This window comes from Hesperophylax consimilis, chromosome 19 (genome assembly GCF_061612785.1).
Source record: "Hesperophylax consimilis isolate HC1 chromosome 19, BYU_Hcon_1.0, whole genome shotgun sequence".
In the NCBI taxonomy this organism is placed as follows: domain Eukaryota; kingdom Metazoa; phylum Arthropoda; class Insecta; order Trichoptera; family Limnephilidae; genus Hesperophylax; species Hesperophylax consimilis.
This window is the reverse complement of record NC_142854.1, coordinates 263,461-290,249: the sequence shown is the minus strand read 5'-3', so window position 1 is coordinate 290,249 and position 26,789 is coordinate 263,461. Positions and strand designations below refer to the sequence as shown.

General features: G+C 36.2%; 1 protein-coding gene across 1 annotated transcript; it reads right to left on the bottom strand.

The window, feature by feature from the left end:
- Window positions 1-2,614: 2,614 nt before the first annotated feature.
- Window positions 2,615-5,531, bottom strand: LOC149414591 (uncharacterized). The gene has a single exon (XM_089643107.1). The coding sequence runs from the start codon at window positions 5,431-5,433 to the stop codon at window positions 4,012-4,014; it is 1,422 nt and encodes a 473-aa protein (XP_089499233.1). The 5' UTR covers window positions 5,434-5,531; the 3' UTR covers window positions 2,615-4,011.
- Window positions 5,532-26,789: the final 21,258 nt, after the last annotated feature.

Genomic DNA, 26,789 nt, shown 5'->3' with positions numbered 1-26,789 from the left:
TATTAAAAAATAACATTTTAAATGAAAAACTTTTAAGAGTTAACGACAAACTTGTTATAAATTGGGTATGCAAGGGCTTGAGCCTCAGCTTTTAAAATAATTTTACCAACAATCCTCCCGAGCAGAGGCGGATTTGCAGTATTGGCCGCCCTAGGCCCCAGACCATGTAGCCGCCCCTTTCTCAGTACCCATCATATTGACCAGGAGTATCCAAACTTTTCAGTAAGTTCCTAGGGTCAAAACCGTTTTAATTTTCCTGCCACTATCATTCATGGTTCATGGGGTGAGATTTGTCCAGGTCTTGGCGGCGGATACGTCTGCCCACCTGCTGCGTGGCGGGCCGGATCGAAAGAGACTGGGTGAGGGAGGCCTTTCGACCTTTCCAACCGGACTATCTTGACCCATCGCCTTGCACCGCAGTTGGAGGGATGTATTCATACGTATGTCACTCCTGGACACACTAATCCCCAGATTCCTACCCACCCCTCATACATTTTCCTTTTCAGAACTTCCTATCCTTCCCTTCCTTAAAAAACCCTCCACACAGCATCACCTAAGATGACATAGGTCGTGAGGGAAAATATTTTCCTCAAAGCATCCTGTGTGGAATTATTGTAAAAAAATACGCTTGCTAAATTCGCTAGTTCAATTACTATATAATTGTCGATTGTCGCAGGCCGGATAGATGACATTGGCGGGCCGTTGTTTGGAGACCCCTGATATAGGCTATAGACTACATAATGAATTTACTTTATTGACAACTTTTATCGAAATCGATTCAGAAATTTAGTTAACTATTATAGCTGCTAGTTTGTAATACTTTCTAAGGTTTCAAGGATTTGAATAAAACATTTAAAACAGTTTTAGGTTTAATTTATTTAACTAGTTTCAGGTTTATTCTCATACAATAATATATAAGTGTTTCACAGTTACAATTAGGGTTGCCAGATACGGGCAGCATAAAAAGTTATTATTAAGTCTCCAAACAAATAAAAGAAATCAGCACCTCTTTTAAATAAAAATCAACTTAAGGTACATATTCGAATATAATACCTAAGCTTAAAATACAAATTAAAACGTTGGTAAAAAAATTTACGTAAAGCATTATCTAACATAAAAAAAAACTGAACTCAAAACAAAAATCTGGCAGTTACAATTCTCGTCTGCACTTAAGTGCAGCAAAATCATTAATTAGATCTTCGCAATCCAATTTCCTTAAAAAATCTGCTTCTATGTTAAGCAAAGCAAGATTGTTCAGCCTTTGCTCCGCCATTGTTGTGCGTAAATATTTTTTTACACGTCGTAAACAAGAAAATGATCGTTCTCCAGAACAGTTACTGGCGGGAGTACACACACACATTCGAAGAGCAATATCCACGTTTGGATAAATGGTTTTAAGATCTTCAGTTCGTAACCATTTTAACAACCTGACAGCATTGTTTCGATCCTTATTTTTCACACTGCAGTGAGCACGAAAATGGAGACATTCTTCTGAAAAATGGGCTTCTAAATCACTAGAATAAATCATTTGCAATGATTTTGCCTTTTCTTCGACTTTAGACGGGCTTAGTTTTGTCAGTTGAGTAATAAAATTAAATTTATTATAAAGTGATTTGTAAGCACCCAGTCGTTTTTTTAGTTCTGCTAAGGAATCGATTATTACTAAAAAAAGTAGCGATTCTGAAATTTTCGCGGCCGTTTTTTTGTTGCATCTCTTCACCTGTATTATTCTTGCCAGGAAGTAGCTTAGGCTTTCGATTGCGTCGAAAATCTCTTTCATATTCCTGTAAAAATGACAGTTTTTTGGCTTGGTTTTCGAAATCATCGAAATTATCTCGCATTTCGCCAATAAAATGTATAAGTACCTCATACAGTTCTATGACAATGGTGATGTCAATTTCCACACTCTGAAGTTTTTTACTTGTGGCGTTAATACGATTCAGTAAAAATCCCCAAAACACAGTCGTGATGGCCGTTTCAAAGCGTTCCAGTTTTAAACGAATACCTCTTGCTTCACATATAACGGCTTTCTTCTGTTCTAAGGTGTGGCGAGGGCGGCTGCGGGGCGTGGGGGCGCGCTGTGTGCTGTGTGTGAACACGCTCTTGCATATCGCTATTTCGTACGTAGAATATTTAGGTACTTAGGAAGTAATTTCTTGTTATCATCTGTGACTTTTTTGCCACGATTGGCCGCCCCTAATATCTGGCCGCCCTAGGCCCGGGCCTACATAGGCCTAAGGGCAAATCCGCCTCTGCTCCCGAGGTATCTAAAATGTGCTAAATACAATATTTATAGAACACATTCCTTGTGTGGGTAATTAGTAAGAGAACTGTCACTTCACTCTTGATGCTGTTCATACAATATTTATAGAACACATTCCTTGTGTGGGTAATTAGTAAGAGAACTGTCACTTCACTCTTGATGCTGTTCATACAATATTTATAGAACACATTCCTTGTGTGGGTAATTAGTAAGAGAACTGTCACTTCACTCTTGATGCTGTTCATACAATATTTATAGAACACATTCCTTGTGTGGGTAATTAGTAAGAGAACTGTCACTTCACTCTTGATGCTGTTCATACAATATTTATAGAACACATTCCTTGTGTGGGTAATTAGTAAGAGAACTGTCACTTCACTCTTGATGCTGTTCATACAATATTTATAGAACACATTCCTTGTGTGGGTAATTAGTAAGAGAACTGTCACTTCACTCTTGATGCTGTTCATACAATATTTATAGAACACATTCCTTGTGTGGGTAATTAGTAAGAGAACTGTCACTTCACTCTTGATGCTGTTCATACAATATTTATAGAACACATTCCTTGTGTGGGTAATTAGTAAGAGAACTGTCACTTCACTCTTGATGCTGTTCATACAATATTTATAGAACACATTCCTTGTGTGGGTAATTAGTAAGAGAACTGTCACTTCACTTTTGATGCCGTTCATACAATAAAAAAATATATTTCAACTGTCAATGAAAAAATCCTGCCGATTCGTAATCATGCACTTTGACATTTTTATTTATTTTATCCATATTCGGTATAAATATTTGATACAAACTGAAAAGAATAATTATATATTATATAATTCACCCGCCATAACACAGGGTCATCCCTAGCATGGTGTTTGCTTTGTTCCTTTCCCATAAGTTGAGGTTCAGCTCGGCAGTTGGGTGTATGAGTATATCATATCACTTCAGAGGACAGCTAGCGTGACTAGGGCAAGTTGACAATGTATTGAACTTACCGCATGTGACTAGGGCAAGTTGACAATGTATTGAACTTACCGCATGTGACTAGGGCAAGTTGACAATGTATTGAATTTACCGCATGTGACTAGGGCAAGTTGGCAATGTATTGAACTTACCGCATGTGACTAGGGCAAGTTGACAATGTATTGAACTTACCGCATGCAGACCACAACAGAATGTCTGCCAACAAGGGTGATGATTTTCTACAAAATTTCTTTGCGTTGTAACTGGGTATAATTTTTGGATTGGGGAGTAAAAAAAAAGTTAAAATGAAAATTATTGTATTATCTCCATTTAAATACAAACAGCGAGTTTGCAAATATACATAGTTATAATAGCATATTCACATACAAAACAAATAAAATAAGGTTGGTTTAGTTCCCTGCAATACAGTGCTATGCTGTAAAGCACTGTATTGCAGGGTCCCTCTGCAACAGGTCCGCAGGAGACATGCTATGGTAAAGTATTCAATGAAATCACACGTACAAATAAAGGCTTCTATTTCCTACGCAGCGCCTTCAGGTTCTCCCCGCAGGAGACATGCTATGGTAAAGTATTCAATGAAGTCACACGTACATCAAGGCTTCTATTTCCTACGCCAGTCGTCGTGCCGTCATCCATATGGCTCCTTTATCCAACAACATATCAACGAGAGCCCTACAGCTCAAATCCTGAACAATCTAACACTCGTCTCGGATAACTGTACAACCGAGTGGAAGGCGACCAGTGACAACACGCGCAGCTGAGACCTATTTGATGACTCTCCGGTCCAGGGTGTCATTCCGGCGGTACTTGATGCCGTGCGTCTTAAACATGTGCTTATTGACACTGGAGCTGTGGATGAACTGGACGGCGCACACGGGGCACGAGTAGTTCTTCTCCTTGGAGTGCGTGCGCGCATGGCACTTGAGCTCCCCACGCGTGTAGCATGCCGCACCGCACTCCTCGCATTTGAAGTTGCGCTCCCCGCTGTGGCGCAGCAGGTGCGTGTCCAAGCTCTTCTTCACGTATGCGCGAAAATCGCAATAGTTGCACTGGAACTTTTTCTCAGCGCTGTGTCGTTTGGCGTGGTTTAACAGTTCCACGCGCGTAACGAAAGTGGAGCCGCAAGTCTCGCAGCTGTAGTTGCGTATGTTGTAGTGCCGGTTCATATGTCCTTCCAGAGCGGTGCGTGATTTGAGTCCCTTATCGCAGATTTGGCAGATGAAGCGGCGCTCTTCCGAGTGCACGTTCTTGTGCGTCTCGTAGGTCTCCTTGTACTTAAACTGCTTGCCACACAGAGCGCACGTGAAGTAGGTGCGGTCGCTGTGCGTTTTGAGATGGCAGGCCAGACTGGCCGGCTGGGAGAAGCAGCGTGCGCAGGTGGGGCAGCGGTGCGGCCGCTCGCCCGAGTGCGTGCGCGCATGGTAGCGCAGGCTCTGGCTGTGCGGGGTGCTGTACGCGCACTCGGGGCACTGGAAGCGCCGCGCCGCGCCCCATCCTGTGGAGTTCCCCCGCTTGCCATGCATGCGCACAATGTGTTTCTCTATTGAATATTTGGAACTGAGTGGTTTGCCGCACAGATGACATTTAAACTTCTTTCCACCGACAATATCGTCTCCCTCGGTCTCTTTATGAACGTTCTTAGTGTATTTACGTTTTGTTACTTTTTTGATTTCTAAATCTTCATTATCGACATCGTCACTGGTGTTATTTACGATACCTTCAAAATCACAGTCCATATCTTCAGTTTCCACTTTGATAACGTCGGGACCCGTTTTAAGATCTACAATCTCGACACTTTCAGATTTGTCTACTTCAGCATGTTGGATTGGTCGCGTGGTTTCTTCTTCCTTCACGAAGAGCTCCTCGCTCTTGAGCAAGCGCCGGAGGAAGAACTTCCTGAGGAGGCGATCAGAGTGCTGGCATTTGAGACGGAATCCGTCGGCAGCGTGCAGTTCTCGGGCGCATGGCGAGCAGATGGCCCTGGGCAGTCCGGCATCGTCTTCCTCCGACATCTCGACGCTCGTGCATAGCAGCACTCTCTCAGAAATAGATACCGAATCGTGGATTTCGGACAACCGAGTGGACTGAGCCGTATTTTCTGCGAGACATATTCGGCACAGGGTGTTTAAGTTAAGCGAATTCTTCAGCAGAATTTCGAGTTCATCATTCATTTCTGAAGAGGCCATATTATTAATAAGACTCGATCCGATTGTTCGGTTCCACTACGAACATTCAAAACAGAATATATATTCAGAATAATCAACAAACGTCAAACAGACAACAAACTAGGGACCATAAACAAACCATTCTAGGGACCATAGATGTACCCATAAATGAACAACTAACTAGAAAATGGGTGACAGATTATGCTATTTTTTTTTGTTGATTTTCTAGATTTTTATTTTCCATGAAGTGGTGAATCATTTAAATTTACTGAATTTAAAGTTAATGTTCTTTATACAAATAGAACGACGTCATATGCGCCTCACAATTTTTACCTCATATGGGGGTTTAAAATGTTACCTGGCTATTGAAACCTTGTGTTTTCTCGATAGGGAAAAAACTTGTTATGTACCTAAAAACCTTACTAAAATGGCATGTTTAGTATACTACATACATGTATTATGTTGAGGGGGGGGGGGGAGTCAGCTGCGCCTTATTGTAGGGAATTCCTCCGCATTCGCCTGAGGTAAAATCGCAAAAAACAATATCCATAAGGAAACGGCCGTCTGTCAACTTGAACCAGAGGCGCCCTTCAGTGACATCGGTATATAATGTCCTGCATTGTTTGTTTTTATGTGGGAAGTGTAGCCCAAAAGCAAAAAGGCAACTTTTTAACGCATACTGCACGAGCCTATATATCTCAGAGCTGTGGACCAACTTCAACAAATCATCTCTAAAAAGAATGGAAGTACAGTACAACAATATTCCTACCGAATACTTTTTGGGCTGTCCTGGTACTGCAGTGCCACTGAGATGCTTGTAGAAGGGCGTGCTCCCGGATTCCGAGCACTAATGAAACAACGGATCACCAGCTTTTGAACGCGACTAGCCACGAGCGAAAAGGGTCTTGTGATGGCAGCCTATTTACAAGCGATGGAGAAAATTTCTGATGTCGTAGATTAAAATAATATAAATACATATATATAATTTTCTTTTTTTAAATTTTTTGTTTCATTATGTTTTTTTTTGTATTATTATATTTTGTTTTCGTTTACTGTGTTATATTACAATTTTTTTATATTTAGTTATATATTCTATGTATAATATGGAGCTCGTGGGATTGCACCATCCTCCCCGAGATCTGGAATACACAAGAAAAAAATAATTAAATATTATTAGATCTATCAAAAAATGTATATATAAAAATGCAAAAATCAGTCATTTTAAATACATGTACGAAAGATTTTTAGATTGAGGGATCAGTAGGATTTATAGGCCCTGTTAGGAGTTCTACCGAGCCGAACCCCTCTGATATGAAAATATCTGGAGTCGGTGAATTATTTTCCCATTTGTTCTCTGATGAATCGACGTGTTGTTATTGTATTGTTTTGTATTTATTTTGCTTATATAATGCACTCGCATAATGTGGATTGACTAGATGATCATTTGTGGAAAAGTGTGTGGAAGGGTTCAGTCTTTTCCTATGGGGAAGATTTAACCTGGACATAAAGTCGGAAAAAAAGATATTTAAACATTATATATTTGGGAAGGGAGTCGGGAGGTTAGGAAATACCTACTACTCGCTGCGAGTCTGAGTCAAACCAGGTATGGTCGTGGTCCATCAGGATGTATTTTTATTTATTTATTTATTTTGGGTGTCTGTGTGTGTATCTAAATGTAAAGTCGCTCGGGGAATTGTATTGCCCGATGTCTCGTATGATTTTATTTAAGTCTAGTGATTTGTAAAAACGTTCAGTCAGTCTGTGTGTAAATTCGTACAAAGTCGGTATTTGTTCTCGGTCGTGTATTCTCTTCAAGTTTATTCTGAATCTCGTATTGTATTTGATTTTAATGCACAGATTTTGAAGCGTCTGTAGTTTCGTGTGGTCCATGTGCATTAGGGCGGAACGAAATTTTTTTTTTCTAATTCTGATTTGGAATAGTTGTATTAGGTTGCCAATTGCCATCAATTACCACAATTAAAAATATAAAAAAATATCAGACAATGGTAAGAGCCCCCGCCAAGACATCGAACATTTACAAAAACGACAGTTTAGGGAATATTTGCGCGGCCTAGAAAATAGTACAGAATTTATTAAAATAGGTTTATTTTATTTAAAAACATATTCAAATATAGTTAACTAGCTATTGCAATCAAATATTTCTTTATTTTAATATACTTTGGCGCTGTAACAGAGGTGAAAAGTGCGGGACGAAGCGGAGAGCGGCACCTGACAATCTACGAAATGCAGTGTTTTGTTTAAACTACTGTCGATAATTGTCTCAGGTCGCGCGTCAATTATATTCACGAGTACTTATTGATAAACGTTTTTTAAGTGAATTAAACTGATTTCTAGAAGACAAAATTTAAAATGTCCGATATTTGGTGTAAGTGCAGAGTTGAAAGAGAATATCCTACCTACGTATGAAAATGTGATGAAATTCTACGAATGGGTTAGACAAGACTTATAAGTAAGGAATAACACAACAAAAGAACCTACGTATTTGGAAATTGCCGTAGTAGTTTGAACGAAAATTAAAGAATTGTGGATAAAATCTTCGATTCCAATTGTCACACACAAAATAATCTTACAGTTACTAAAAAGTTATCACTCGAAGTGATTTACTAATTTGAAAAAGTCTTTGAAGAAACTTAAGGAAGAAAAGTTAGAATAGTTCAGAGTACAGAGTAGAAAGATTTTTGACATAGCTGTAAGTAAATGTCAAGAATTTGTAAGCTGTACTTGTTTGAGAGGACAAAAAAGTTCCAAAAGAGGAACAAATGTTTTAAGAAGACCGACGCACTAACTGACTAATGGCTTTAGGAAGAACTGATCTTATCCATAGCAAAAAATTGCTGAATAGAAGATTACGTACCCTCAAACAAGAAATGAGGCATAATAGATAGAATGAAACTAAGAACAATAAGGCAGAATGAGACTAGAGCAAATTTTAACCGAAGAAAGAGTAACAGAAATTCCTTCATTATATTTCGATGGAAGGAAAGACAAGACGGCTAAAACTGTTTTAAAAAGATCGAAGAGGCTTAGAGTGATTGTACAACAGGAACATATTTCGATTATAAAAGAACCAGGTACTGTTTATGTTGGGTATGGGGTTCCAACATCGGGCAGTGCAAGAAATATTGAAAGAGCTATCCACAGATTTTTAACGACTGAAAAGATATCACTAGATGGTTTAATGGCTGTTGGCTGTGATGGAAAAAACACAAATACAGGGAAAACAGACTATCTCGACCATTGCAATGGATAATTTGTCTCTTACACTCCAATGAGTTACCATTGAGGCATTTGTTTACCTATTTGGATGGCCCTACTGCAGGACCTAAATCATTTGCAGGTCAAATTGGTAAAGCATTAGAGATATGCGAGACGCTGCCGTTGGCTAACTTTGAGAAGATAGAAGGTGAACTACCTCCACAAATATCCACAGATCTCAGTACAGATCAGAAATTTTTACAAGAAATTACTACTGCTGTCATAAATGGATCCTGGTCTCCTGGATTTATTAAAGAGAAGCCCAGGTAAACTACCCCATGCCCGCTGGTTGACAAGAGCTAATCGCATACTGCATTTGTATATTTCTACAGAAAATCCACAACAAAATCTTGTGACTTTAGCAACGTTTGTCGTATAATCATACGCTCCTGTCTGGTTTACTATCAAAACACATTCATCCTCCAAAGATGGTTCAAATCATTTATGGAAGCTCATTAACAGCACTAGATATTTGTCCAACGAGTTGTTAGTGATAGTGGACCCTGTTATAATTTGTAACAGTTACTTCGTTCATCCAGAAAACTTGTTGTTGAGTATGATAACAGATTCATGTAAGCACATTTGAGAACTCGCTGCAAGACGCATTTTAAAGGCTCGTCAAGTTAATAAAAAATCTGTTTCGCGCATTTTTGAGGTGCCAAAAGTGAACTTAATTGCATGTTCTTACATAGACATGATTGACTGGCAACAAAATATATACGAACCCTCAATACTGATGAATATTTCCGATGGTCAGTTACAAGATCTTACTGAAAATGGAGAAGATACATTGTTGAAGTTTATGAGACTGACTTGTCATACCCAGGCTGTGAAAAGATTTGTAAAAGTTGTGACAGAAGCAGTTCTAAGTGCATTCGACAAGATAAGACGAGAGAGATTCATAAAATCTAAATTAGCATCTCGAAAACTCATGCCAAAGTTTGAACCTAAAAATGGTTTTTTGCTATAAAAAATGATTTTATTCATACCAACATAACTTTCTTAATCTGTGTTTAATTTTGAAATAAATGTTTTTATTAATTAAAATCTACTTTTATTTTATCATTTCATGCATAACATATTATATTTACTTATTATTTTGTTTATAGGGTGTTTAATACAAAACGTCTATAAAACCTTAAAAAATAAAATTTCAAGTCTCTGGCGGGACCTCAAGATGTCGAGCTAGAAGTTCCAAATTGAGAACTGTTATTTAGAATTACATAAAGCAACTTTTTCCTGGTATTCCAATATGAATTTCGAAAAAAAAAAATTTTCATACAAAAGTGTTCCACCCTAATGTGCATGGGCGCCCGCAGGGGGGGGGGGGGCTTGCACTTGCCCCCCCCTGGATTGATTGAAAATAGTCAAATAATGTTACTTTTATTAATGTTGTTAATAAAAATTTGTTGCTACAGTATGCCCTTCATTACTAAAGTGTCCTGTCCGTTCGTTCATCACACAAATACGCTACAGTAATTTTTTACAGTTTTACTAAAACATATTTTTCCCCCCTCCCTAGAAAATTTTCTGCGGGCGCCCATGTCCGTCTGTGAGATACTTCTCCATACGGGAATCGCATAAGACACCCAACAAAAACAAAAACTACCTCCAAGACATGACAACCACCACCACCACCCCGACTCCCGCCCGACGTCCCATCAAAATCCCACCCATCATCATCAAATCAGAATGCAACTGGAACACCCTCAGGAAGAAGCTGGAGAACGCCGGTGTGCATATATCCCACGCCGAAGCTATCCCGACGGGCGTGGTGGTCCACACCGCCGACTCCTCCAGCTTCAGACTATCTACAAAAATTCTGCAAGAAAACAAAACAGATTTCCACACCTTCGAGCTGCACGAGGACAAGGCCACAAAGGCAGTTTTGAGGGGAATCCCGACCCAGATCTCGGAGGAGGAGATTCTCCTCGAACTACAAGACCTCGGTCTCCCGGCCATCTCCGTCTCCAGGATGAGGGACCGCACAAACGTCCCGATGGTCCTCGTGCAGCTAACTCACGGGGAAGAGGGGAAAAAAATCTACAACTTAACACATTTTCCACCTACGTATCAAAACTGAATTTCTGGACCATAAATCCGCCCCAACTCAATGCCACCGATGCCAGCTGTTCGGCCACTCCGCCAAAGGCTGCCATCTCCCCCCCCGCTGCGTCAAATGCGCGGGGCCCCACTTCACCGCCACCTGTGCCAAGCAGAGAGACGACGGCCCGGCTACCTGTGCGAACTGCGCCGGCCCTCACCCGGCCAACTACAAGGAATGCCCCAAACGCCCAGCACCCTCCACATCCATGCCCCGTCGAACTGAGGTACCTCCCCAAGTCACTTTCACCTCCCACCCAGTCCAAGCATCCACATCCTATGCCCAGGCATTGAACCCCCCACCCCAAATCCCCACTCCTTCCCCCTCCTCCTCCTCCTCCTCCTCCTCCTCCTCTTTCCCCCCCTGTCTACCATAGAAAGTACCTCCATTACCATATTTACTAAACACTCACCCATTGAGAATTAATTCAATTTACAATCCTCCTATTCAGACTTTACAAAAGTCGGATCTTGAATTACTTCTCGGTGGACAAACGCCGACTATTCTAGGGGGGATTTTAACTCAAAACACCCCGACTGGAATAGTAAGCTCGCCAACAAAAACGGACGAATCCTTCATGACTTTGCCAACTCTCATCCCGACATAAACATTGCAGGACCCGTAGAGCCAACATTTTTCTCTAGCATCGTACACAGACCTGACGTTTTAGACATCGCCATTTTTTACAAAACATCCTGGACATACTCGTATCTCTAGTATCGAAACGATCTGCGACCTCTCGTCCGTTCAAAAATTAACAAAAAAACTGATTGGACCTACTTTTCGCACAGAGTCGGGGAAAAATTATCCATAAATCCCAACATTAAAAATCCCTCAGATTTAGATACAGCGGTTGACGACTTCGCGAAGACAATAATTTCCGCAATAGACGAGGCCTCAAAACCCCTCCCCACACCCTCCCCAATAAATTTCAAGGAAAACCTCCCAAATTCAGAAAAAAGACTTAATAAAAACAAAAAATATCCTCCGCCGCCACTGGCAAAAATATCAAAATCCCACCTTGAAAACTTCTATAAATCGAATCCAAGCCCTCGTCAGAAAAAAACTTCAAGAGCATGTAAATTTCACCTGGAATATGAAAAAACAAGAGATAACTCCAGAGGACGGCTCTCTGTGGAAATTATCCAAAACTCTCAAAGCCACCCCCACCCCTAACCACCCCATTCACGCCGAAAACGGTCTCGTCTTCGACGATCAAGACAAAGCGGAGGCGTTCGCTGACAGTCTTGAAAATCAATTCAGCCCCAGCTTCAAACACGCCGATCTAGATCACATTGCAAATGTCAACCGCAAAATCAATAATGTTTTAAATAATCTCCCCAATACAAACATACATTTCACTACCCCGGCCGAGGTCATCCGCGCTATTAAAAGCCGGAAAAATAAAAAAAGCCCCCGGCCCCGATAGCGTCACAAATTTCGCTCTTAAAGCCCTCCCCCAAAAAACAATACTAGCGATTGTAAATCTCATCAACACTGCTCTCAGATTACGCTATTTCCCGAAAAACTGGAAACACGCGCATGTCATCTTTATCCCAAAACCGGGAAAAGACCCCCTCTTCTGCGAAAATCACCGTCCGACCAGCCTTCTATCAAACATTGGTAAAATCTACGAACAGATCCCTTTGACACGGCTCCTCAAGCACATTGACGAGGTTTCAACATTACCTGAAGAGCAACACGGCTTAAGATCAAATCACTCCACCCTCCACCAACTCCTCAGAGTCTCCGAAATTATCTTCGGAGGCTTCAATACCAAGCGATCAACTGGCGCCATATTCCTGGACAAGTTTCATTACCAACAAGTCTAGTGTTGACGTATTTCTATGTCTACATAAAATTATTAAAAATTACCTAACAAAACAATAGTAAACTAAGTTTAAAGTGCTCTTTTCTTCTAAATCGTAGACCGCGCGTTTAACCAGCTAATTCTTATTACGTGGAGTGGCTTGTTTTAGTGTTTTTTTTACCTACTTTCCAAAACTGCCACGAAGTGTAAAACTCTACCTACTGGAAAAAAAAATCAACATTATTTTTCTCTTATTCCGCTTCACGTGACGCAATAGTGATTACCGATTACTATCTTATCCACTTAAAAATAACTCTTTGTACGTAAAGATCGCATAAAATAACATAATCATGAATACAAAGTGCATTGTATGCGAAAAAAACATTGACACTCCGTCAGATTTTATATGCTGTAGTGTCTGTGAAATGAACTACCATCTTGGCTGTGCGGATATTACTGAAACCACACGCCGTAGTGCAAGAAGTTTACAATGGAAATGCAAGAAATGTAATAGTAAAAATGCTAAAAATACCAAACCAAAACAGACTAATAACGACATACTATTGAACAACGAGCAAGAACCGCCATCTATCATCAAACAAGCAAAACAGTCTACTCAACTGCCGAAATCTGCAAACCAACCAAACGACACGGACAACTTAACAACCACAAATATAGATGGCGCTAATGGTCCTTTAACTTCTCAACTGTTTATTAAAGAGCTGACTGATTTCAAAACATCCATTATGAAATTCGTGGAAGACAAATTTGATTCATATGTACACAAATATGAAGCTCTCATCTCACAAAATAACGAAATAATAAAATCTATCCAATTTATGTCAGATCAGCAAGATGACCTAAGAAAACGTATAAATGTTATCGAAAAAACTCAAGAAATAGCCAATGAGGAATTAATTACACAAAAAAATCATAATAATATGCTACTAAGTACTATCTCTAAACAAGATGAAAAAATCGATAAATTGGAGTATTTAAGCCAAATCTGTAATATCGAGATAAGAGGTGTTCCGGAGTCCGACATTGAAAATAATGCAGAAGTACTCAAAAAAATTTCTAAAATTATCAACTACGAAAATACCGGCGTGCATTCTGTATTTACAAAAATCTACAGGCTGGGACCGAAGTTCTCCGACAAAAATCCAAGACCTATCGTAGCGACGTTCAACACCACAACATCGCGGGATGACTTCCTATCCAAATTCAAAACTTATATTTATTTATATTTATTTATTTATTTAGACGCCGTAAAAGGCTTTTACAATATACATGATTTATGTTTACAGTGGTTCACAGGAGCGAAACAGTATTATGTTAAACAGAATAATTACTGAGAAATTATGTTGAAAATTAAACAAGAATAACATCTGGTATACATAGGTACAATAGCATTTTTATTTTCAATCTGTACAGTAGTTTAGTATTGAGGTTATTGTTACCTTCAATATTGAATTTGGTTGAATTTGCTGAGAACTAAGAGTTAGCTCTATTGAAACAGGGCTGTCAGTAAGACATCTCATAACAATTTTGGGAAAAAATATAGTTTTGATTAAGTATATAAAATTATTAAATAACACTCTTCTGTCTGATATCTGATGTAAGTGCATAGTTTAGGTTCTGTGATAACTTGTGAATAGAATGGTATTATGCCTAATAACATTGATAATTACGACAGAGGTATGTTATTATAGCCTTCTTATAACTATATTCCGTGCAGTTGAACACATCTACTACTTCTGAGAAAGCATTGCCAACTGCATGCAATCTGCAAAGCGAGTTTCTAAATGACTCAGTCCTGATATTGTTATTGAAATTAAAAAGAATTTTGGATCGAGTGGTTCTAGTGGGTATATGGAAGGTAATTAGGCTTAATATATCAGGGCTGTCTATAATACCATTGACAATTTTAAAAATAAAAGTCAAATCGGAAATAAGTCTTCTATCTGAGAGTTTAAGTAAGTTTAATTCTTTCATCAAGTGATTGTAATTTATTGATTCTATAGGTAGACCGAGTTTATAGTTAATGTATCTTAGGAATTTATGCTGAATTTTTTCAATAGAGTCGGAGTGGATTTTAAAGTAAGGACACCAAATAGGAGAATTATATTCGATTTGACTTCGAACAAGTGAGGAATATAAGATTTTTAGTGTTGAAATATTTTTAAAGTCTCTGCCATTTCGGAGAATGAAGCCGAGCATTTTTAATCCTTTGTTGATGACTGTTTCTACATGTGAAAGAAAGTTAAATTTTGAATCGAAAATAATGCCGAGATCGTTAATTTCACTTACAGAGGCGAGAGAAACATTATTAATTTTGTATTGATAGTTAAGGGGTTGTGTTGTTCTAAAAAATCTTATAATGTGGCATTTACTAATATTGAGATAAAGTTTGTTAGTTTTGCACCAATCTTGAAGTTTATTTAAATTTAATTGAATTTGAATACAGTCATTTATTGTTTTTATAATTTTAAATAGTTTAAGGTCATCGGCAAAAAGTAGCACTTCAACAATTTTATCAAATACAGTAAAAATATCGTTTATGAAAAGGAGAAACAGTATTGGGCCTAAATGTGACCCTTGGGGTACACCGCTAGTAGCTATGAATTTGTGTGAAAGGTTAGAATTATTTTTTACTTGTAGATTTCTATTTGTTAAGTAGCTTTTTATCCATTCCAATAGTTTACCCTCAATTCCGATTTGACTAAGTTTATTGAGAAGAATTTTATGGTTAACTTTGTCAAACGCTTTTACAAAGTCTGTATATATTGAGTCGACTTGGGTTTTGTTTTCGAGTGAACATGCTATAAAATTTTCATATAAGGAGAGATTTGTTAGTGTGGATCTGCCTGGCATAAATCCATGTTGATTAGTTACAATGATGTTGTTAATATGTATTGTTAGCAGCGCATTTAAATACTGCCGCCACAGTGTTTAGTTCACCAATTGGCCGGCAGAGGCGCTGCTGGTTGAAGGCGGGAGCGACTCCACCGCCACCTACCGGACACCCGCGGGACGAGCACGGCAAGCGGCTGAGACTTGGAACTGCGCTGCGCAATGCGCGATATAACCTTACTGAATATTGGATGTTATTATTGTAATAGACCGTGAAGACAATATAATATTTCATCATAACAATTTACTTAGCGTTTTATTATTGCTAACAGTATGGAGATTTTATCGAGGATAAGTTTTTCAAACAGTTTGGGGATAGTTGAGAGCATGCAGATGGGTCGGTAATTAGTGACATCATGAATATCGCCTTTTTTAAATACAGGTGTTAGATAGCAATTTTTCCATAGGTCGGGGAAGCAGCCAGAATTTAATGATTGGTTAAATATATGACATAGTGGATTGGCTATTATTGATGCACAGTTAATTAACTTTAACTTACAAAAAATCCACAACCACTATGACAAATAAAATAAATACAAGGGATCTAGGATTATCACAAGCCGCCAAACACATCTATGTATCCGATCAATTAACTCAAAAAGGAAAATTTTTGCTATCTCAAACAAAAAAATTTGCCAGAGACAATAATTACAAACACTCTTGGTCCATCGGAGGGCGCATTCTTTTGAGACAAACGGATACTTCCAAGATAATTTCTATAAATAATATTGCTGATCTGGACCGTGTTAAACGTCAATTACTGTGACTGACGATACAAGGTACTATGCTGCTATATCACTCCATTATACCAGACATTCATGATTGTATTATAAAATGCTTCTACCCGATATTCTATTATACTCAATGTGTATTCTTACTTTCCCTAATGGCTATTGGTATGTCTTCTAATATTATATTACATTGCTTTCGAACATATATATTATATATCTCATCTATTGCGAAAATACATAAAGACATTCCAATAGCATTTAAAACTCATAAACAATCTTATTGCAAAATCATATGCATCTTTTCATTCGCATTGTGGTATGTTTCGCTTGTTAATTTAGTTGCATCCTCGATGATAAATTATTTTCCTCACCAAACTAGGTCCAACAAAAACAAAAATATTTACCTTACTATTATTCAGTATATTGTTTATATATATTTTAATATTGTTAATTCTGTAAACATAACTTTTTTCTCTGATTCTTCTATGAGCCATACCACGAATTTCGACAAACTAACACATTCTCAAAATAGTGTACTCTCCTTCTTCTTAGTATTATTATTATTTAAATCGATTGTTTTTGTTTTTGTTTTATGAATCACATCACCACCAGGATACCCTACATGAGATATAATGTATTTTTCTTTAATCTATCAAGCTCATCCATTTTTAACACAATTAGTGAGTTTATATTATGTAATCCCATTCTTACAGAAAAACTATATCTAACCAATATAAAACATATTATCATCCAGCTTACTTATGTTGTAATTAGTATATATAACATCACTAGTGCTCTACTTATCACCAACAATTTATTTTTTTGTAACTTTTAACAAAAAGAAATTGAAGTATATTTACTTTAAATATTTCCATCAATATACTAACTATTCTAATTATTGCTCTCCTAGCTCTATCATAAAAACAACTAAAATATGTATTAAATATTTTATCTTACAGCTAAACCATTCTGAAACACACACAATTACTACCATCCTTATTCCAATGTCAAGTCTTTTAATATCTTTTGAGAATCAAGTATATAATCTAATTATCACTACTTTCCTGGCAACTTGAGTCATAGCAATAATAATTATATGTGTACTCAATATAAATTCTTACACTCCGAACTAGATTCCTCTGCTTCTATCATAATAACCTTAAAAAATGTCTTATTTCATATTGTATTGCTCAATATTATCACCATACAAAAAAATAAGAAAACAATTTTTGTCATAAAAAATGAGTGATATTAATATACAAATCGAAAACCATGGTAACATAATAACCTCTGAAACTAATGTTGCATCAAATTGTATAGATATATTAAAGCCATATACACGATTAAAATTACTTTCTACAAACATTCGCAGCATAGATAAAAACTTTAATAATCTACTTATAACGCTTGCCGGTTTGAATAATATGTTTGACATAATAATTTTAACTGAATGTTGGATCAAATCAAATTACACTCACAAACAAATTGCAGGATTTACAGTTTCCAATACACTAAATAACAAGACACAGTCGGATGGAGTAATCGTCTATGTTAAAACCGAGTTAGACCCGACTATATCTGAACTATCCATCGAAAATGCCAACTGCCTTAAAATTAAAATAAATCAAACCACCATTCTTGCACTATACAGGTCACCTAAACAACAAAATATTTCAACCTTCCTAAAATCTTTAGACGTGGCCTTATTGAACTGTATACCAAATGAAGAACTAATGGTAATCGGTGACATTAACATAGACTTACTCAAGCCCATGTCAATACAGACACTCGATTATATAAACCTGATGACTCAGCACGGGCTTGTTTCTCACATTAATGCCCCAACTAGAGTAACCGACATGACTAAATCATGTATTGACCACATATTCCTAAGAACAAAAAAAAATGCGAAAGGAATTGTATATCAATCAACCATAACTGACCACTTCTCAATAGTAATTGGCCTCATGAATAAAAAATCCATTTCCATTTCCTCATGTGAAAATATAATAAAGACTAAGATCAATTTCGAGGAATTCACCTCCAAAATTAAATTGGAAAATTGGCTCTCTACCCTTAATTCGTCAGACGTAAATGTTGCATTTAATACATTTTCTGAAACACTATTGAAACATATTGAGGCTGTTACAGTTGAATCCCCTTTGAATAACTTAAATAATAAAAAACTGAAACCATGGATCACAGATGGCCTAATTTTTTGTATTAAAAAACGGGACAAGCTCCACAAAAATTTACTTAAAAATCCAGATACACAAGCTCAAATATTTTATAAAAAATACAGAAACATATGTAACAATCTCATTAAAATCACTAAAGAAAACTATTATAAACAAAAATTGTTCAGAGCCGGCAATAACAATAAAAAAATTTGGCAAATTATTAAAGAAATATCTGACACTAACCAATCAATACCACCAATCAATAAATTAAATATCAACGGACTAGACACCTCCCTAAAAGACGACCCTGACACTGTGACCAATCATATAAATGAATATTTTTGTAATATCGGAAAAAAATTAGCATCACAAATCTTAAATAAGACATCAACCGATGAAAATTCTCTTCTTCTCCAAAAACTCTGCTTGTGAAACAAATAATTCACTCACACTTAACCCCACCAACTCTACTGAAATTACGCAAACTATCAAACAATTAAAGCATTCATGTAATCATGACAAAATATCCTCAAACATACTTATTGAACCTTTTATAAATCAACCACTAGTACATATCATTAACCTCAGTCTCAATAAAGGCGTATTTCCGAATAAACTCAAACTTGCTCTGGTTCAACCAATTTTTAAGGCTGGAACTCCAACTGATATTTCAAACTATAGACCTATCTCCATTTTATCATCACTGTCCAAAATTATAGAAAAAATTGTAAAAAAAAGACTTATCGACCATCTTACAAAATACAACATTCTCTCGCCAAACCAGCATGGGTTCAGAGAAGGGCTAAGCACAGACTCAGCTATTCTAGAATTAACATCACACATAACACAAGCCCTAGATAAAGGTGATAAATGTCTGGCAATATTTCTGGACTTGGCTAAGGCATTTGACACAGTCTCTCGTCCAATCCTTCTAGCTAAACTACAGAAAATTGGAATAAAGAATAAGGCATTTGAATGGTTCAAATCATACCTGACAGACAGAAAGCAATGTATTAAGCTACCATCACAAAAATCGTCTCAACCTACCAGAATTAATTTTGGTGTACCACAGGGCAGCGTACTCGGTCCTATACTTTTTCTCATATACATTAATGACTTATGTAGATTACAAATTGATGGCAATATAATCACTTTTGCCGATGATACTGCCTTAGTAATAAAAAGTAAAACATGGGAAGAAACTTTTCATAGAGCAGAACTAATCTTGAAAATTACTAAACAATGGCTGGATAATAATTTACTCACATTAAATATAAGTAAAACAAAATACCTAACATTTAGCACAAATAATCCAAATCAACCCTCAATTAATCATGTACTAAAAATACATTCCTGTAGGGATATATCTAGCTGTCTATGTAACGCACTGGAACGACTAGATTCAATTAGATACTTGGGCGTAATAATCGACAATAAACTTCGATGGGAAGATCATGTAATTAATGCCACGAGCCGTATAAGGAAACTGGCATATATTTTCAGAGCATTGCAAAATATACTAAACAAAAACACACTAAAAACAGTATACTTTTCCCTGTGTCAATCAATTTTATCGTACGGTATAATTGTCTGGGGATGATGCTCTAAAACTGTACTAGATCCACTAATAAAAGCCCAAAAATTGATAATACGGACTATCTACAAAGCACATTATATACAACCCACGAAGGACTTATTTAAAGACTTTAAAGTTCTTAATATAAAATCCTTATATGTAAAAAATGTTACCTCTTATTTTAAATTCAAATTTACAAAAAAATATATATCCGTATCAAATTATAACACAAGATACTCGAACCAATACAACTATATTATTCCGGCAACAAAAACTTCAATGGCACAGTTTCAGTTTAACTTTCTTGCCCCTAAAATATATAACAATTTATCAATTGAAATAAAGATTGTGACAGTGTTAATCACTTGTTTCTCATTCTCAGATAGTGAATAAACAACTATGTACAAGTAGGCGTGTGTATATGTGTGTATGTATGCATGCATACATATATATATGTGTATGTATGTATGTATACATATATATTTGTATATCTTTGTATGAATATCTAGGCATCTATAAATATGAATAAGTGTGTGTGTGGATGTATGCGTGTACACGCGTATTTACGCGCTCATACATGCATGTACACTTACACAACCAGAAAAGAGAGTTATGTATTTGATCTTTTCCTGCATAATAGCATGTCTTAGACTTCTAAATTTTTTATTTTTTTGTTTTTATTTTACTTTTATTTTTATTTCTTCTTTATTCTTTTTATTTTCCTTTTTTTTGTCTTCTGCTTTCTACTTTAACATTTTTATATTTTCTATTTCCATTATAATTCATTCTAATATAATCTTTCATACTTTAAACATGTATAAATATTTAATTCATATGTTAACACTAGACCTCACATACTAACTATATACCATTAGTCGCCACGAGACAGGCAGTCGCCTAGTGTGGTGATTTAATGTATCACATGTAAGAAAATGTATTATTGTATTATCATGTATTCTATAAATAAATAAAAATAAAATAGCCAAAGCTTTCTATACAGTATGGATAAACGGCCTACTTCTCAAACTCCACGAAAAAAAGGCCCCCAACGATCCCCAACTACTCGGTGCCTTCAAATCATTTCTACGCCAACGTACTTTTCAAGTAATATACGGTGGCGCTCTTTCAATAAAACGCTTCATGACAGCAGGGGTCCCGCAGGGCTCTCTGCTTTCTCCAATCCTCTTCAATGTCTACACTCACGACATTCCCCTCTCTGAAAATTCTAATTCTCATAAAGCTCTGTACGCAGATGATACCACAGTTATGGTTAGATACTGTTCACCCAGGATGATTACGTACCGACTGCAAAATCTAAATAAAGTTGCATTTGTGGTATAATTTTCATTTTTACGGGTATAAATTTAAGACTGTGGTTCGAACTTTGATGGCCATTTTCTCGTAAATAATGAAACAAAAAGGGATGAAATTTTGGATTCAAACTAAAAGTTATGGTCTGAATTAAAATCAATGACAAAATCTAAATAAAGTTGCATTTGTGGTAAAATTATCATTTTTACGGGCATAAGACTTGGATTCGAACTTTGATGGCAATTTTCTCGGAAATCATGACACAAAACGGAATGAAATGTCGGATTCGAAGTAAACGTTATAGTCTGAATGAGAATCAATAACAAAATCTAAATAAAGTTGCATTTGTGGTAAAATTATCATTTTAACGGGCATAAATGTAAGACTTGGGTTCGAACTTTGATGGCCATTTTCTCGTAAATTATGAAACAAAACGGAATGAAATTTTGGATTCATACTAAAAGCTATGGTCTAAAATAAAATCAATAATAAAATCTAAATAAAGTTGAATTTGTGGTAAAATTATCATTTTTACGGGCCTAAACTTGGCAGACTTGGGTTCGAACTTTGATGGCCATTTTCTCGGAAATCATGACCCAAAACGGAATGAAATTTCGGATTCGAAGTAAACTCTATGGTCTGAATTTGAATCAATTACAAAATCTTAATAAAGTGTAATTTGTGGTAAAATTATCATTTTTACGGGTATAAACGCAATACTTGGGTTCGAACTTTGATGAGCATATTCTAGGAAATCATGACACAAAAAGGAATGAAATTTTGGATTCGATGTAAACGTTAGGTCTGAATGAGAATCAATACCAAAATCTAAATAAAGTTGCATTTGTGGTAAAATTATCATTTTAACGGGTATAAATGTAAGACTGGGGTTCGAACTTTAATGGCCATTTTCTCGGAAATCATGACACAAAACGGAATGAAATTTCGGATTCGAAGTAAACGTTATTGTCTGAATTAGAATCAAAAATAAATCTATATAAAGTTGAATTTCGGAAAAAAATATCATTTTTACGAGCATATATGTAAGACTTGGGTTCGAACTTTTATGGCTATTTTCTGGTAAATTATGAAAAAAAACGGAATGCAAATTTGGATTCATACTAAAAGTTATGGTCTGAATTAAAATCAATACCAAAATTTAAATAAAGTTGCATCTGTGGTAAAATTATCATTTTTACGGGCATAAATGTAAGACTTGGGTTCGAACTTTGATGGAAATTTTCTCGGAAATCATGACCCAAAACGGATTGAAATTTCGGATTCGAAGTTAACGTTATGGTCTGAATTTGAATCAATTACAAAATGTAAATAAAGTTGAATTGGTGGAAAAATTATCATTTTTACTGGTATAAATGTAAGACTTGGGTTCGATCTTTGATGGCCATTTTCTCGGAAATCATGACAAAAAACGGAATGAAATTTTGAGGCGCATCTTCGGACCGGTTCTAGAAAATGGATTTTGGCGCAGACGTTATAACAATGAGCTCTATACTCTGTTTAAGGAGCTAAACGTCACAAAGTTCATGTCACTGGGAAGACTTCGGTGGCTAGGTCATGTGGAGAGAATGAGCGAGCATCAAGAACCAAAGTCCCTGCTGAGCTCAAGACCGATAGGGAGAAGGAGCCTGGGAAGGCCAAGGTTAAGATGGAGCGACAACGTCCTCAAAGATTTGTCTGCCTTGGAGAGAGCTGGCGCGGGACCGAGATGAGTGGAGGAAGACTCTTGAGGAGGCCAAGCAAGACCCACCAGGGGTTGTAGAGCCAAAAGTGATGATGATTGTTTTATACTTACATATTGTTTATTATTTATTGTTATTAAGTTTAATTTGTAGAACTCCATTTTATTTTTTTTATTTTTTATATATACAATAATATTATTATTGGGTTTATAAAAACAGTTTATTTTTAAACAAGTTCTGCTGTGTAATTATTATTACGCGTGACAGCTGTTTCGCTCTTCTGAAGGCATTATCAAACTGTGGGTAGCCCACTTACAGACGATAAATTTATATTATTTCTAACAAATTTTAAATTCAATCTTTAGCAAACACATAATATACTATGTACGTTATGTTGACGACATTTTGGTCTGTTGGAAAGGTACCAACAGACAATTAGATCTTTTTGTCACATTTGCTAACTCCATCAACCGTAAAATCTGCTTTACGGTTGAAAGAGAGTGTAATAATAAAATTAATTTTTTAGACCTAACTATCGGTAGAGAAAATAATAAACATACGTTTGAAATTTTCCGTAAGCCTACGTTTACAGATACGACCATTAATTATAAATCTTTACACCCATGGTCACATAAATTATCTGCCTACCACTCAATGGTACATAGGCTTACTAATATCCCACTTGACAAGAAAGCATACGAGAAGGAAAAAAATACAATCCTAACTATTGCTAAAAATAATGGCTTCAAGGGTAGAGACATTGAAAAAATAATTAATAATAACAAACACAAAAATAACCTTAAATTAATTTACCCAACGACTAATAATAAGACGAATAATAAATTCGGGTGTTTAGAATTCATCGGACAGACATCTAATAAAATTGCCAAAGTCCTCAAAAAGTGTGGTTTAGATATTGCCTTCCGCACAAATAACAACTTAGGATCATCTCTTAAAAACTCAAAAAGTAAGGTACTCAAATTACAAAATAGTGGCATTTATAAACTCCAGTGTGACGAATGCAACGCTGTTTATGTTGGACAAACGGGCCGGTCCTTTAACACTAGGTTTAAAGAACATATAAGATCTTTTAAAAATAATAATAAAATACAATCTCAATTTGCCAAACATCTCCTAGATGAAAATCACTCACTTAATGATAATAATAAACCAACTCCGTTACACATACAAAATAAAGGCCGTAAACTGAATCTTTTAGAGCAGTTAGAAATGAACAAAAACTCTAATAATCCAAAAGCTATTCTAATTAATGAACAAACAAATATAATTCGTTCACCCCTACTAGATATCTTCAAACCTAATGCAAATATGAGTGCACTATGAAGTACTTAATTATGCTATTAAAATAACCCTATGAGTCATCGTTTGGGAATAACTAACATAAAGACATTCAGTCAAATTTAAACATTACACTAATTGGGGAAACTTTGCTGGGGTAATAACCATTAATAATTTTTGATATTTTACTTAGAAATCAATTAAGAAATCAGTAAATGAAATTAAAATACCTACCTAGAAATAATATAAATTTATCGTCTGTAAGTGGGCTACCCACAGTTTGATAATGCCTTCAGAAGAGCGAAACAGCTGTCACGCGTAATAATAATTACACAGCAGAACTTGTTTAAAAATAAACTGTTTTTATAAACCCAATAATAATATTATTGTATATATAAAAAATAAAAAAAAACTTACATATTGTAATAAAGTTTCAATTTCCCTTTAAAAGCCCAATAGGGCGGTTAATGAATGATAAATAAATAAATGTGTTATATTTGTTGTAAACTGTTTATGTTGTAAACGCTTTCAACGGGAGTTCCTAGTGAGACAGGCACAGCACATGACCAATGTAAATGTTACTTACCTAATCAAGTATTTAAAGCAAAACATATTAATTTAACCTAACAGGTAGGCAGTACGCTTCGTCCTTCGAATAAGAGACCCAAATATCACAATATCGATTTGTGTTTACCCTACATAAGCCGCTTCACAATTATATTGTAGTCGGAGTTTAACCCCTATTACACGTTTCTTACACATAACCTACTTACAGTTAAACATGTGTACAACACAACTAATATAATACAGAACACTAATGAGTCGGTGGACATCTTCACTTTATCACTGAACAAATACAAAAGATTATAACTGTTTAGTTATTTATAAAAAAAGTGGGTGTGTCAAGCCTACGCAAGACAGAAGTGAAACTTCTAGTATTCCTCTCTCTCTATTTTCATTTCATCATCTCTATTTTCTCTCTTAGGTTAGTTTGAAAATTAGAGGTTAAATAATTCAACGACGAAGCATGGATTTGCTTTTTCTAATATTTTCTTATAGATGAATGACGTTCGATTAATGTATAGTTCCAAAAATTTTCAATTTATTCACAAGTATACAATATTACATAAATAACAATATTACAATTAAAAATTACAAAGAAATTACAATGACAATTTACCAATCATGTGCCATTTTCATTGTCAATTTCATGAATATCATTTCCTAATGTCGTGATAATTGGGTTATGGTAACTAAAGTGCGAGATATATACATGAGCACTTAAATCCTTAATGAATCGTGCAAAAACTGCATCGATTGTTGTCCCGTGTCGGGAGAGAACGTTCGTGAGCGGCTCCCCCACCTCAACAAGCGCATATGGTGAGAGAGGGACAGTGAACGGTGAGCGGTGGTGGGGGTACCCGCATTTTCGTGTCGATCCTGACTCGGTTTTACTCCGTCCCCGAATTACGCGCCTAAAGAAGTTTCACTTCAATAAAGGTTGTATCATTTTTACTAGTCAAATGTAAAAGCCCGTTAAAAAGGGCGTTAATAATAAATAAAGTGCCTTACATACAATTATATTTATATTTCTTGGAATATGGATCGTGTGGAGATCTTGGATGATCTGTGATCACGTTACTTCATTACAATAATATCGTCGCAAGGACAACGTCCTGTAGGTACTCTAGCTCTGCTGATCTGCTGATCTGCTGATCTGCTCGTTGCTCAATGCCTTCGCCTTGTGTCGCTAGTGGTCGTCGTCGGTATCGTCCGGAAAAAGTCGGGAACCATCGGCTGTGCGCGCGCCGCTAGTCGCGGGTCACTACCGTTACTGCCGCCAATTTAACAAATAATTAATAAAATAGCACGCGCTCTGTCTCCCTCACACTTGCCTGACTTCGTATATCGCAATCCCATTTGAATTTCATAATCATGGTGAAACACACTTTTGCCACGCATTCAACACGCCCACGTGGCATTTCTTCTTTATTCTATGGTGTAAACGTGGTGTAAACTTATAACATAACCAAGTACACATAAAGAAACACATACTTTTTGTTGGTTTTTAACCACTTCTCTCTGAGCCTGTTCCGAGTTGGCACAAATTTTATTGAATATTTTTTTTTTGTTGACAAACTGCGTAGTTGCAGTTTAACGGGATTTTAATTTTAAAGAACAATAAATAAATATCGTATAAATGAGACAAAATGAAGAAATAAATACAACCGAAAGAATTAAAAAGATTAAAAAAATGATATAAATGAAAAATATGAGATAAATAGAAAAGAAATGAAAATAAGAATTAAAAAGAAATGGAGATATATTTATTTATATATATATACGCCTAAAAAGGCTTTTACATAGAAGTGATACATGATGCAGTACAATAAGAGAATATGTATTATACAGGAGATATTGACAGTAAATAGATGTAATCCATTTTAAAGAAGGTAAAAAATACACACTTGTAAAAT

Coding starts and splice junctions, on each gene's coding strand:
- LOC149414591 (XM_089643107.1), bottom strand. CDS start 5,433: ATGGCCTCTTCAGAAATGAATGATGAACTCGAAATTCTGCTGAAGAAT.